General features: G+C 40.2%; 1 protein-coding gene across 1 annotated transcript in view; it reads right to left on the bottom strand.

Annotated features, from left to right (window-relative positions):
- Nucleotides 1-15,679, bottom strand: part of Tnni3k (TNNI3 interacting kinase) — a 248,124-nt gene that overhangs the window by 171,114 nt on the left and 61,331 nt on the right. Inside the window, exons 6-9 of the mRNA XM_004653621.2 lie at nt 11,134-11,236; nt 6,058-6,192; nt 289-433; nt 120-224 (exon numbers count right to left, since the gene is read on the bottom strand). Of these exons, the coding sequence (XP_004653678.1) occupies nt 120-224; nt 289-433; nt 6,058-6,192; nt 11,134-11,236 (488 nt within the window). The remainder of the gene's footprint in view (nt 1-119; nt 225-288; nt 434-6,057; nt 6,193-11,133; nt 11,237-15,679) is intronic.

Below are 15,679 nucleotides of genomic sequence, written 5' to 3'. Positions count from 1 at the left end.
TGCTGCCACTGTCTGATGGCAACATCTGCCACTGTTTGTTCTTGCTTTGCACATACCACTTCAGGTGCAGTAACGTGTCTGCTAAGCTTAGTGGCTAGTGCACATAAATATTCTTTTACCTGTGAAAAGCTGTTTCGCTGAAGATGTTCTCCTTGGTCAGACTTTCAGTTCCTGTCATTTGAATGATCTCCTTTGCAACTTCAAACTTTCCATGGTAGCATGCCCTAAATAGAAAGTTGTGTCAAGCTCGAGATTTACAGACCCTAGGGAGTGCCATGACATACTCACAGGTGCAATGGGGTATCTCCATAGATGTTAACAACATGAGGCTGAACTTCCAAGTCACCCTGCAGCAGGTACTGCACAATATCATGGTGGCCGAAGCGAGAACATAAGTGGAGGGGGACATGGCCCTCATTATCCTGTGCATTCACTATTGGAAGAAAACACAAGATGCGTTACTTAGGATCTGCTATTTCTGAGCCTTCATATGTCCACTGCATGGGCTCCTCTGAATGTCTGGGATACTCCTAGAAATTTCCAGTTAATGACAATAAAAGAGGAAATTAAGTGCAACCAATTAAAAATGTTATAATTCTATTATATTGCCTATTACACATTAAAAGGCTTCCTTTGGTGCTCACAAATTCTCTGGAATGCATCTAATCAAATATGTGTTGCACAGTAGAGTGATTCAAGATCTAAAAGGATCTAAAGGCACTTGTGGCCTTATTCCCCTAAGCAGTCTTCTCTGCTTTGACCATTTTCCTCTGAAGGATGTTATAAACTAAAGGTCTTATCCAGAGTACCAAGCCAGAGGTGTTGGTTCCATAATTTGAGAAGGAAGCTGGTATGTTTAGGACACTTTAGGGGATATGTTGCAGATACTCAGTTGAGAGCTGTGGTACTATGATAACCACAATGTGGTGTGATGGAAAGTGCATTATCTCTTCTTGTGCTAACAATTCCAGCCATAGTTAATTGAGAACTGTGTGGTGTGATGGAAAGCCCCTGATCTTGTCTTGTGCTAACAATTCCAGCCACAAACTCAGTGTTTCATGGTGGTTTCAGAAGCCCAGGGTTGATGTTCCCACAGCTTTGGTGGGACTGTGTTGTAACATTGTCATGGGACCTTTGTGGAGCCATGCTGTTATAGGCTTTGGAGATTGCTATTGGCTATTTCAAGCTTGGCTTAACTTATTCTGAGGAAGACCCTATATGCTACATAATAGCTTCTAATGTATTTTACCATGCTTACATTAACATTAGTTAACTTCTGCTGCTTGAGAAAATATGACTTATGCATGCTCATTCCTCAACCAGTCTGCAATAATGTCTACACGTCAGCCAGTATGTTCATGGTACTGATGAATTGTCATCAGTCAGGCTATCATTGCAAGTATGCTGGAAGCATGAACAAGACTCATGATTGTAAGATGTCGACTGTGCTACCTATCACATGCACTTAATAAAACCCTCCTGGCCTGGGTTCAATTCCCCAGCCACCCATGTAAAACTAGGCAGGCATTCATCGGTAGCAGAAAGAAACCCTGACACACCCACCCCCTCAACAAGTGTAAATAAATAAATTTTTAAATTTACCCTAAGAATTTCTAAAAAAATTCACAAGTATTAAAATTAATTAAGTACAAACACAAACAGCTATTGCTACAATTAACACATTGTTACAGGTGAATAATGCCTGGACACTAAACTGCTCATTCTAGGTTCTGACTTTAACTCAATATTTTAAGACTGAAAAAAACTGGATTAGTTGCTGTTTACCCATTTGTTTATTATAGAAGTGCCTACATCCATTTCCTATTTGATTGTTTGGTCTACAGAACCAAGGGAAATATTTTAAATGATTATAAATCAGAAATGAAGCAAGAGAAGGTAACAGTTGTAGCTTGAAAATATGCATATTGTTTACTATTACTGTTGACACAACTGTTGAGTACCAACTTTCCTTATTCATTGTCCTGCAAGGTCTTAAGCCAAAGCAAAGTCTCTAACAAGCTTCGTGAGCTTCTCTTCACAGGACTGTCACTGAAATAATATTTTGAATGGTATTAATTAGTGAATATCTCTGAGAAACACCCTTCCTGCAAAGAAACGTCCTGGTTCTTTTGATTATCATCCTCCTCATGGTAGCTTTATCTTTCACATCCTGTTGCAAAGTATGAAAGTCCCTAGCACATGTCAGAGCTGGAGGACCACCTGGGACTCGAGTCACCTGCAGGGGCTCCCCTAAGAGTTCCTGACTGAGCGCTCAGGGAGACTGGAAAGCAGAACGAAGTGCCATCGTCTATCATGTGTCATTTGCCCCATGGCTCTCCTCATCCCCATCTGGCAGCCATTATTCTTCTCCAGTTGAATAATCAACTTCCAAGTAGAGTCTTAGCTTGGTGAATTACCTACAGTGGTTTAGACATTCTTTCCTTCAACAACAATTCTTGTGGTTTGAATGTCCCTATAGACTCATGTGTTTGCATACATAGTCCCCTTCTTGTGGCACCGATGTTTTGGAACTTTTAAGAGATGGAGCTTTGCTGAAGGAAATGGTCACTGGGTTACTGAGGGCAGGACTTGAGGTTTTATAGCCCAGTCCTACTTCTGGTTTTCGTCTGTTTCCTGGCTTGGCTTCCTGCTACTGTCACCAAGCCTTCATCACCATGGTAGCACATTAAAGGCATGGTGACACATATCCTCTGGAAACTGTAAGGGAAATCCTTTCCTTCATTAAGTTGCTGCTGGTCAGGTGTTTGTTAATAATACTGAGGAAGTAACTAACATACCAACTGAGGGGACCCGCCAAAAGAAATGTAAAGTCAGACTCAGACTTGTGGTGTGGTTTTGTTTTACCCATTGTGTGGTAACTTCCTTTAACCTTGTACGAATTTACAAGGACTAAAAAAATATATAGTATTGTGTGTTATCCCAAAAAGTTACTGTATAAATGTCATTCTATTTGAGGTAACTTACTATTGATTTCAGACCTCGTAGTGCATGCCCACAATGCCAGGGGCCTGGGCTCTGAGGCAGGAAGATCAGAACTTGCAGACTTCCCTGGGATGTAGTGTAATATCTAGGACAGTTAAACTGAAATGCTATCTCAAAATAAAATAATAAAGGACTGGGGCTATGGCTCAATACTAGAGTTTATAATTAATAGAGCAAGGCCCTTGGTCAATCTGTAGCATGGCAAGAAATATAATTATTGAAAACCTTAGATAAGGAAGAATTTCAAATAAGTGAACATTATATACATATACATACACACACACACACACACATATATATATATAATATTGAATGCTGTCCTTCACTTTGAAAAAAGTGTGCAACAATGTTATTTGAAAGAAAGATACATGAATATTATATTGAGCAGATATATGCAGCTCTTTCTTCCTTATTTCTGATTCTTGACATCAAAGATAAAAATAAACATTTCTATATTAAGTTAGAAATGTTTACAGATTCCAAACTCTTTAAAATAAATCCCAAATGTGTCTTTACGTAAAATTTTAATTAAAAATCTGTATAGTATCCCCAACAAGATATATTGTTTAAAAAGCACTTCCCTTACTGAGAATAGTCTTGGAAGATTTTTAAAAGTTTCAGTGGTAGCTCTTGACATATTGAAGGATTGTGTTATTTAAAAGAACTTTAACATTTAACATTGGAAAAACAAGTATTAATAAATGCCAAATTAAAAAAAAATTTCCATTTTCAACACTATCAAAATGATAAATTTTGAGGACTGGTTTTTCCTTATGGAGTCTGGTATTATTTCTTCCTTTCCAGCCTAATCCAGTGGATTTCTCCTTCTTCATTGTCCAGAGAGACACAATGAAGCAGAACACAGACAGAAAAACTGAATAGGTCACCTTTTAAACATACTGAGCTGAAGACCCTGCCCTCTGAATTGCATTTTGGCCAATTTTGTAACCTGAATTTATTCTCATTTGTGACAATCTGTTACCATGGTAACATACTGTAAATACTAGACTTCAAATTGTACTCCTTATGGAGTCATTATTTCATGGTCATCCTACGTCCATGTGCCATAGGAAAAGTCTACATTTAAGATAAACCATCTCGGGGCTGGGATGCGTCTTGGAAAAGTGAACTCCCTGATAATGAGTCCTGCATGTGTCTGTTATCATGGTGGTCGGTGTCTTTATTTTCCACCACGAGCTTAAAGTGTACAAGAAGATTAAGTGTGCACTAGGAGGGAACACAAGTACTTAAAAGTCTGAATCAGATTGTCTCTTGTTTTTGTTAAATGACTGAGTAGGAGGCATGTAGCACTTGTGTGAGTCAGAAAGAACATGCTGAAAATTAAATCGCATGCTGGGTGTGTGCAGGAGTGAGGGCCAGCACACTGCAGACGAGTCCTCTGATCCTGGGGCACGTGGGGCACAAACGACGCTCATCTTCACACCACTGAGCTTTGCAGTGTGAGAAAAACAAAGATCTGAAGTTGGGGAAGGTGATGTTGTTTTGACCCCACAGGAGAGTGAGGTGCTTGAAACAATGATTACCCCTCCATTGGCTCCACAAGTGTACCTCTACTGCTCTGGTCCAGCAGCATGCATGGCTGCCTCAGGAGGTCCTAGGAACAGCTTCTGTTTATGCCAACAACACTGATCATTTATCATTCTGCTGTAGGATCTTTTTATTGAAAATAAATGCAAATCATGCTTCTCAGTTTTCAGAGAATAAAGTGACCTCTGTTTCTGACATGGAGGGTCGAAGCTAGTGCTCTGCCTCAGTTGTCTCCAGGGGTCTTTGTGCTTTCCTAAGGAGGGAGAAGATGACAACACTGATCGCCTTTATTAAATGAGGACCATTCTGAATTTGGGGCCACAGAACTGGCAGTTCTACAGGTCTGACAACCATGTCCTTTTGGAAATGTGTCCTTTCTGCTGCAAAGGGCAGCAGCTCCTACAGCTGGTGTTTTAATTAGGTCTCTAGGGGGTCAACGGGAGGATGCTGGATATGCCTGAGAGAATTTAACAGGAACATGTAACTCTTGGTGAACTTGTCAAAAATAAAAGTTTATGAGGGAAAATTCTTTAGTAACTCAAATTTAATCAACTCTACAAAATTCATTTCATAATTTTAAAAATAAGATGACAAGATAAATTCTAACCTGAACTATCACCACTAAAAATTAGAGTAACATATTATCACATATTGAGAAGGCTGTGGAGATCAAAAAGAATTCTGATATATTCATGTGGGATTAAACAATAATATGAATACTTTAGAAACATGTTTGGAAATACATTAATAGTTTAAATATAGGCATGCCCTTTGGTCTAGCAATTCTCCATTAATAATTATATAAGTATACCAAAAAGATAGAAAAGTTTCTTTGTAACAAAACTTGGATAAGAATGCTGGAAGTAGCAGTATTTACATTAGAAAATACTAGATTATGAAATGACATCAGGAACAAGCTGGATATACATGATGTAGTTTATTTAGTGTTGTGTAAAACAAAAGACTCAGTCAGTAACATGGTCAAATGTCAAATTAACTTGTTGAGCAAGAGATCCATCACAAAATTATGCAAAGTTTAATAAGAAGTAATAGTAATCCAGGCTATAAGAAGCTCAAGTATCAATTGGGCGATGATGGCTGTTTATTGATATAGAAGGAGAAGGGAACATTCTAGAGCTGTGAAATATATCTTTATCTTTGTGGTTTTGTATGGATGCTTACATGAGCAAATATTAATATTAATTTCCTACATGCAAATTATACTGTAATCGAAGAAAAAGATTATTGAGTAAAAATACATAGGGCTGATTTATCTAAGAAAATTCTTATCAGAAACCTTCTATGTGTAAAATTGAGCAGCCATTTGTGAAGAAAGATTCTTTTGTGGCCTGTGAATACAACTTAAACAACAGACTATGACCTGTGGAAGAAACTAGCACTTGCAGTAGGATGAGCCAACTTCATAGTTATTCTCTAGTGAGCAAGAGCAGTTCCAAAAGGAAAATTCACATAGCAAGGAAAGTAGTCCTGTATGGATTGCCTCACCTTCTGCTGTCTTCCCTTCTTCCACCAGGAGTTTGGTGATGTTGAAGAATCCTTTCGCAGAGGCCAGGTGGAGAGGTCTGTCTCCAACTTCACCACTCATGTTAACATCAGCACCAAATTTCAAAAGGGCATGGGCTACCTATAGGAGCCAGTCACTTGAAATTAGTATTAAACAAACAACAATAATGCATTGTGGTGATATATGTACGTCTGTAACTTCAGCACTCAGAGGTAGAAGCAAGATCATCAGGACTTCAAGCACAAACTTGGTTACATAGTGAGTTTAAGGCCAGCTTAGGCTGCTTGAGGCCCTGTCTACAACCAGCTTCCACAATTAAAAAAAAAAAGAAAGAATTTAAGATCTTTGACTTCATGGAACTCTCATCACTATAGCTTTCTCTTGTGTGACTTACAACTGAAAGTGACAGACAATCCTACCCCAGCTGGCCTGAGCAATAAGGCATTTATTATAAGATCTCTGAACATAATTCCCAATACCAGAGCAATTTCAGGTTTGATTAACACAATAGCTTATAGCGTAAGTTATTCTTGTTGTCCTGTTCTCCCATGTTCAACAAATCAAGATTCATGACAGCCGTGGAAGCTCAGTGTATAGGCCATAGCTGCCCCTCCTGCTACTGGAATACTGCATTCAGTTGTGGTTAGGAAGGAAAAGAGGTGACAATGGGAGCCCTCCCATCTCCTAATGGCTGGGACCCTGTATTCAAATGGATGGGGAAAGATGAAGTCATTAAGCACGTAGGTATTTTCTGGTGCTGTTTTGGTAATTTATAGGATTTCATCAATTAAATTACAGATATACTAAGAACTAACAGAATAATTTCTCAAGTGTGATATCACCTCCCCTGAGAATTACAAAGGTCACCCCAGTCACCTAAGAGGAAGCAAGTACCAGTCGGGGATGCTGCTCAATTTTCATGACCTCTGAGGTGTCCACATAGAAGAGAGCTCCAGGTCTGGAGCCATTCCACTTCTTCTATTCAGCAGCAGATAACATAAATTGAGTAGAAGCTTCCAGAACATGTGATAGAGATTTACCAAAAATTCTTGACCCAGCATTGACTGGATGAGAGGTTGGGCATGGGGTTTATTGCTTAGTGTATTAGCAAAGCAAGGATTCTTGAAGCTGGAACCACTCAGTGATGCAAAACACTTCCTGTGCAAGCATGAAGGCCTGAGAAGACTGAAAAACACCTGAGTTAACTCCAGGGCATGGCCACACAATCCTGTAACCCATGTCCTGTGGGGTGGGGAAAAGTGAAGATCAGAGAATCATGGTGACTCAGGAAAAGTACCACCTATGGAAAGGGGAAAGAAGTCATTCTCAAGAAAACATGCACATGAGTAATGGAAGAAGGTTACTAGACTTTCTCCTCTGGTATCTGCATGAATGGATATGGGGAACTCACATGTACCCATACATGTAATTACAATACACATGCCCACACTCCCTCAAACACACACACTTATACGTACAGCACCCTGTATATGTCACACCCATCCCATGAAACCACACATACTCTACTCCTCATTTTTTAATTTTTTTGTTTATATATATTTATTTATTTGAGAGCGACAGACAGAGAAAGAAAGAGGGAGAGAGAGAGAGAAAGAGAAAGAGAAAGAGAGAGAGAGAGGGGGAGAGAGAGACAGAGAGAGAGAGGGAGAGAGAATGGGCACATCAGGTCCTCCAGCCACTGCAAATGAACTCCAGATGCATGCGCCACCTTGTGCATCTTGCTTACTTGGGTACTGGGGAAATGAAGCCTCGAACTGGGCTCCTTAGGCTTCTCAGGCAAGCGCTTAACCACTAAGCTATCTCTCCAGTCCCACCCATCATTAGTTTTAAGCAAGGACTTTTAGCTATGCCAGCTTGACCAACCAATCGAACCCTTTGATGCCTCAACTTTTTTATTGTCCAGATGGGGATAATAGTCCCAACTTATAGGGCTGTTATGAGGATAAAATAAGTTCTTATTTGAAAAGCACAAAAAAATTCCTGGCACTGAACAGCTATGGGTAATCATGGTAACAGCAAAGGTAAAGGTGTTTCGCCCTTCTCTTGTCTAATGTGCAGCTCATCTTACTTTAGCAGACAGCAGAGTGGCAGCTGAGTCTCCAGTCTTGCTCTCCTAAGCAGATATTTCCACTTAAGCAGACTCTGAATTTTGATCGTATAAATTTATAATGGACAGATTTAAGTTATTTCTGAAATCGACTTTCTATTAAGCACTATTATTGTGTACCTAGGAAATATTGCTCTTTGTACAAAACATCTATGCTTCCACTTAAAAATAAGTAAATAAATGAATGGCAAGGAATATGGAGCACCAACCCCATTTATATATTGAATGCATCATTTTCTTTGTCAGCATATTTTAACAAATGACAACAGCCTATGTAAATTACTGATGAGCTACCTTCACACTCAGAAAATAAGTCCCTTATCATAAAAGGACCATGCACATGTTAGCATAATTTTGCAAGGCTGTGACTATATTTCCAGGGAAAGTAAACAAATTTAACTCTCCAGCCAACACCCATAAAGACCCTATCTTTCAGCTGGCTTATGAAGTCACTCACCAGATGATGGCTACCGTGTGCATGCTATATACCCTGTCTGCCTGATGACTGGAAAGTATGGGATGTTCCATTATCCAGCTTTTGGACCAGGCATTCTCCCATCTGGTTCCACTTCCCTGTTCCCAGAGCCCTTGTGTGCAATTGGAAGGGCTCATCAATAAAGCATGCTAGCTTCCCTAGCTTCGGGTCACACTTCCCAAGAGTGCTGGGAATATGCTGGCTCACAGATTTATAAAGACGCGCTGGCCAGAACAGCACAGGGCTCAAGAAGATTCAGTCTCCACTCTGCCCCTGGGAGTACCATGACATGGCCTTAAAAACTTAAGTTCATTGTTGAATGAAACCAGAGAGATAAAAGGAAAAAGAATGAAAGTACATGTCCAAAGAATAATTTTGCTTGGCTATCCAATGTCATCTGGATTTCTGTTTTACTGAACTCTTTCCAGTTTCTTGAGAATAGCTAAAGGGAAGTATTTGAAAGTAGCACATGACATGCTTGCCTTACCATATGCTAAAATGGGTAATGGAACTTTGAGTTGGAACAAATGTACTTGAATTCTGACTTCATGATTTAGGCAAACTGCCTGGATTTTAGGACTAGCTCATTGGTGGAAAGGAAGTACAAATGTGTGGGTTTGCAGGCTGGAGTCTCTGGGTTTGACATTACACAGACCAAGTGCTTCCATTCCAGCTTTCCTGCCCTGCAGCTGTGACTCTCCCCTTCTACGTGTCCTGCCCTGCCTTCTGATGCAGCACTGCTGAGAAGGGCAAATAGTGAATTTTCAGCTCTGGTTAAAGTAGAAAAATAATCATAAGGGGTCATGCTTGTCATTGAGTCTCCATTCTCATTTTCTCTGCTTCTGAGAACCAGCATCACTTGAGTCTCCAGTGTCCATCATCATGTTCACATTTGATGGCTCATGCAGGTCCTTCTTCCTCTGACTCGCACCCTTACCCATGATGAAGCTGCACAGAAAATCATCATGGTCTCTCATCTCAAACATGAAACTTCATTACTACTTCTAAGTTGCTTTTAGGATAACATCCACAGATTCTAGAAACTGGATGCAAATAGATTTCATGAAACATTTTTCTTAACCTCCAATATCCCATGACAGTTTAAAAGAGAAAATAAACAATTCCTTGTATTTATTTTTTAAGGTAGGGTCTTGCTCTAGGCCAGGTTAACCCAGAGCAAACTCTGTAGTCTCAGGCTGGCCTGGAACTCACAGTGATCCTCGTATCTCTTCCTCACAAGTAGTGGGAATAAAAGCGTGCACCACCACACGTGGCATGGCAATAAAATTTTTAAAAGACTCACCTGTTCAAAGAACTATTGAAAAGACCTTTATTGCTTGTTCTGTCGCTATGCCATTACCATCACAGTGACTTCTGCCAAACAAATGTATGTTGTTTTAAGAGCCTTTCTGTGAGGTAGAACTGTTCATGTGGTTTTCCATTCCATTGATGAAGAAATGAAGATCAGAGACATTACAATAACCTACAGTGTTCATAAAGCTAGAAGAGTTGTTTTATATTAAATCTGACTCATTTGTGAAGCTGTGCTCTTACTACTGTACTTCTCTGCCTCCTTCGTGTGCTGAGATGGTCAGCATAGCTGCACACCATAGCAGTTGTAATGTTTATGTTGACCTGCAAGCTCCTCCTGGATTGAACTGACACTATAGCAAAATTTACCAAAATACTACGTTTTACTTGTGCATTTGTGTGTGCATGTGTTCATGTGCATGTATGTGCATCAGTTGAGTGGTGCTGGCCTTCAAGTAAAGGACATTGCATATGCTGCAAGTGATGGCTCATCTTTGCTGCAACTTGACCGGATTTAAAAATCATTGGGGGAGCACACCTCTGGGTGTGTCTGTGAGTGTGTTGTGAGGAAGGTTCCACTGAGCTGGGAAGGCCCGTCCCAACTGTGGGCAGACTGTCCCATGGGCTGAGAACATGGAATAAATCAAAAGGAGAAACTGAGCCATACTCCAGCATTCATAGTTGTCTGCTTTCTGACTGCGGAAACAGTGTCACCAGCTATCTCATCTTCTTGATGACATGCCTTCCTCACCATGATGGGCCCATGTCAAAATAAATCCAGTCTCTCCTAAGTTGCTTCTTGAGAGGGATTTGGTCACAACACTAAGAAAATAACTAACACAGTAGGAAAATGCTTAGCCATTGAGCTACACTGAAGCCCTAGAATATATTTTAAATTTCCTGTCTTTGAAGACAAGGCAGTACAAGCATAGTATGCCAGCCATTGGGACCACTACTACCATCAAACGACCTGGGCATGTACATAGTCTGCCAGCCCATGGGACCCCTACTACCATCAGATATGCCCATGCATGTCCATGTCCATAGCCTGTCAGCCATTGGAACTCCTACTACCATCAGAATTGCTTATTGCTTGTGTCTGACCATAGTCTGTCAGCCATTGGAATTTTTATCACTGTAGACTTACCTGTGCATGTCCATAGTATGCTGCAATGTGCAAAGGAGTGAAAAAAATGGCATCCTGGACACTGACGTTGGCACCGTGTTGCAGTAACACATCTGTAGCCTGGACAAAAAATAGAACCTGGTTATGGGACTCATCTGTGGCAGGCACTAACCCATCAAGTATAGTTGACAGATGAGCTCACACAACTCTTGACTGAAAAGTTCCTTTCTGAAATAAAACTTCTATTCATCTCCCTCCCTCAAGGACCCCAATGTCTTACTTTTGCCTAAAAAACAAAACTCAAATTCCTAATCCTTTCAACTGGCATTGAAAGTCTACTCAATCAGATGGCATCCTTTTAAGCCAACTTCCCCATGCTCACTTGTATAAACTTGGGTGTATAGTCAAACTATGCCTAGTCTCAGGCCCTTTGAGCCTTTGGCCCCATAGTTTCCTCAGGCATAAGCTTCCTTCTACACAATCTACAGTCTACATGTTTAGACTCCAGACAAAATATTGACTTCTCTGAAATTTCTTCAGTTTCCCACCCTTTATTGCCTTCTGCTTGACTAAATTCAATCTTGTCTCCTTATAGACCACATATTACTTTCATATTATATTTGTTTCTAGATATTCACCTTGTAGTCCCAGGGTAGTCTTGAACTCACAATGATCCTTCTATCTCTGCTTCTCAGGTACTGGGATTAAAGGTGTGCACTACCATGATCCTTTAATATCACTTTTATTCATGTCATTTAGAGCATATATTCATATACATGATGTAGGATGTTATATATGTACATTGTCCCTACTAAGGAGCACATTCGTAAAGAACAAAGTGTATATCAGATTGATCTAAATTAAACTGAAAAGAGAAGATTAACAAAAGTAAAATAAAAAAGATGTTTATTAACATGTTCATTTCATACACACACGGGAGAACTTGGAAATGTGCAATTTAACATGATGGTTATAACTTGAACTTCTATAGAGTCTAAAGAAAGAATAATAAACAGGTATCCTCTGGTTTCGGACAATGGAAAACTCAGGAGCCATAGATTGTTGTTAGAAAATTTTCAGTGCCAAGGATGGGATACCTCCAGTGAGTTGTTGGCCAGGGAGGTCTCTGATGCCTCTAAAACATTATAGGCCATTGCCAAGGCCCTTGGCTTCCCATCAGGAATAGATGGTAAGACCCTATTGCTGAAGACTCCACATACTTGGGCTGCAAGGCCACTGAGAAATCCCGCTGGAACTGAGATGATAACCTCCTCCATGTAGACCAGCTGACAGAAAGCTGGAAGAAGCCATTCTACATCAATGGGAGAAAGAGATACCACCAGTGAAGATACTCAACAGTGGACACTGCATGCCTTATAACAGGCCAGCCAGGCCAAATGAGCTAACAGGTACAATAGTGGCATGTCTGTCATGGTGGAAATCAACTGCCCTCCAATTGGACTGGAGGCCTGCTCCATGGGGGGGAACACATCCCTGATACTAAAAACTTAAAACAGGGGTAGTCATGAGCCCTAGGGGTGTAACATCTGCTGATGTCTGGAAAAATGTATATACTGTGCTTATCAAACTGCCCAGTAAGCACTTCTCTTAATATTTATACCCTTATATTAATGCTACTCTCACTTGGGTAGAGAATCTTCTCTGCTCAGATGGCAGTGACTTTTGGATGACTCAGAAGGCATCATAGTGCTGGAAAGAAGTGACTGGAGTACTGAGTAACATCTCGATCACACCTTCCAAGGCTCAGGGTCTAATGCAGACGAGGTAGTGGAAAGAAGGTAAGAGCCAAAGGAAGGATAGGACTCCTTACAACATGCTCCCTCTAGATATAAAATGGCCTGGATATCCATGACCTCATAGTGCCTGACACTACCTACATAAAACCATCATAAGAGGAGGAAAAGATCATGACATCAAAATAAAAGAGAGATTGATTGAGATGGGGAGGGGATATGATGGAGAATGGAATTTCAAAGGGGATAGTAGGGGTGGGAGGGAGGGTATTACAATGGGATATTTCTTATAATCATGGAAAATGTTAATAAAAATTGAGAAAAAAAGAATAATAAACATTGTAAGGAAAATAAGAAGAGAAGCTGCCAGGGGCAGTAAGATTAGAAAACTAGGGCTAGTTTAGAACCCAGGATGCAGTGTTTTCTGAGGGAGGATCTGGAAGCACAGAGGTTGAGAAGAGGTGAAGTGGCAGTCCTTGTGCCCAGGGCCTGCCTCACTCTCTCCTTCCTGGTGGTGATGAGGTCAGCAGTCCTCCACATGCTCTTGTCCCACAGTGTCTTGCCAGATACAAAAGACCATGGACAGGACCCCCTGAAGTTTTGAGAAACAATGACTTTTTCCTTCCTTTAAGATGCCCTCTCAGCTACTCTGTGACAATGAAACAAAAGTGACTGATGCATGCTGACACCTTTTCTAGGTCCAGGAAGGTGAGTGGCTAACTTCTTTCTCCATCCTGGCAAGGACAGGAGGATATCTTTACAAGTGTGCCATCAATCTTAAGCAAAGAGAAGGAGGTCAAGGGGCTTTCTGCTGTGTATATGTCTGTCACTTCCCCCCAATAAAATTATTCAATGTGCATAGGTGGCTCATTTTTAGGTAGAATATTCTGGAATTCTTCAAAATAAGTGTGTAAGCCCTCCAGGTTTCTTCCACACTCACCTTGCTGTATAGCATTTTTGCATGAACAACATTGCATTCTTGCATTCATTCCTGCACTTGTCTCTATTTAATTAAATAATTCTGCATGTTCCAATCTTTAGTTGGTAAAATAGCATACATGTGAGAAATCATTCAAAAGTCTATCACATGAGAAAACAGGACTATAGAATCTACATTCCCATTGCTTTTTCTGTTTCTATAAGCAAAGGGCTTCCTAGTAAAGCCTTCTGACTTGTAAGAACCAGAGCCCATCAGAGTAGGAGGGACTATAGATATTACCTCCCAGCAATACATTTCTGAAGAGGAAGACATTGGGAATCTGAGAACTTAGTAAATTGCTGAAGCTTCCATGGCAAGGCAGTGTCACTAGGGTAATGGCTCTTCAGATTTAACACAAGCTTTGAGTACTCACTGGTTATAAATACCTCATTCCCATAATACCTACTTATTCATCACATTTATGATCACACAATAACCAAAACTGTTACTCCACATGCTTATTGAAATACTGTAGCCAATATTCAGGGTAGCATAAGAACTAGTTATAGATTTTAGTGACAAAAGAAAAGGGACTTCATTTGGAATTTTGAAATTATGAGTGGTTCCAAAAATACAAGCAGGTTCAGAGCTTCTAGACAGTTTTGGAACTTGGCATTATCTTGTGTTTACATAATTATCAATAGAATTTGTTTACATATATTGAGGTGTTTTTAATAAAAATTAAAATTACAATTGATATCAATTTAGGGCATATTTTTGTGGCAGGCATAAAGCTAAGTGTTTCAGTGGTGTCTCCAGTCTGCTCTGTTTCATATTCAAGCATAGAAAGATGTTGCTTTTCCATTTTAAAGTTGAAAAATATTTAGATTCAGGATGAGCAGGCAGTACTTTTGTGGTTAGTCAGCAGGCATGATGAAGAAGTAGAACTCAAAGCCAGCTCCACCTGACTTCAAAGCTGTCTCCCTCAGGCTGTTTGTGAGCATAACCTCATGGACACTCACCCTTACATAAAGGAAATCACAGGCTTCCTTCTGGAGTGGGTAGAGCCACCTGCCTACCTGGCTTTGTGGCTGAAGCTGAGGAGTGGGTGACAGAGCCCTTTAGGGCAGTGTCTGGAATCAGAGGAAAATTGAAAGTGGTCACTAAAGATTGAGCCAGAGACTTGACTGCTTCTGTTATTTTTTTTTAATTAATTAATTTATTTATTTGAGAGCGACAGACACAGAGAGAAAGACAGATAGAGGGAGAGAGAGAGAATGGGCGCGCCAGGGCTTCCAGCCACTGCAAACGAACTCCAGACGCGTGCGCCCCCTTGTGCATCTGGCTAACGTGGGACCTGGGGAACCGAGCCTCGAACTGGGGTCCTTAGGCTTCACAGGCAAGCGCCTAACCACTAAGCCATCTCTCCAGCCCCTGCTTCTGTTATTTTAAACATGACACAAGACAAAGTAGATAGTATGGATTTTTATTGTGAAAAATACTCCTGAGTGTTTACATATAAGCCCATTTTCTGGGCTTCATTCCATAATTTGCTTTCATTTTAAAAGATAATGCTCTAGGCTTCAATAAATGGTCAAAAATATTTTTTTTCCTACTAAGTTTTCACTTGTCCAGTCACTGAGAAGGTCAATCTCTTGGGTGAACATTCATTAATTATGAAGTGTTGGCCTCTCAGAAACTGTCAAAATGCAAGTTTTAATGCAACTACACAGAGTCATTATTGAACTATAGAGTTTTTAGGCTTATTTTAAAATTTAAGGAAATATTTAATCATTGAGGGTAATGTTCATCGGAATTCTATACTTTTAATTAAGAATACATTTGTGGATTTTTATGAATCTTGGCTCCACTATGTGGACAGGGCCTTCT

Source organism: Jaculus jaculus, chromosome 19 (assembly GCF_020740685.1).
Source record: "Jaculus jaculus isolate mJacJac1 chromosome 19, mJacJac1.mat.Y.cur, whole genome shotgun sequence".
Lineage (NCBI taxonomy): Eukaryota > Metazoa > Chordata > Mammalia > Rodentia > Dipodidae > Jaculus > Jaculus jaculus.
The sequence above is the reverse complement of the archived record's forward strand: the minus strand, read 5'-3'. Positions and strand labels throughout refer to the sequence as shown.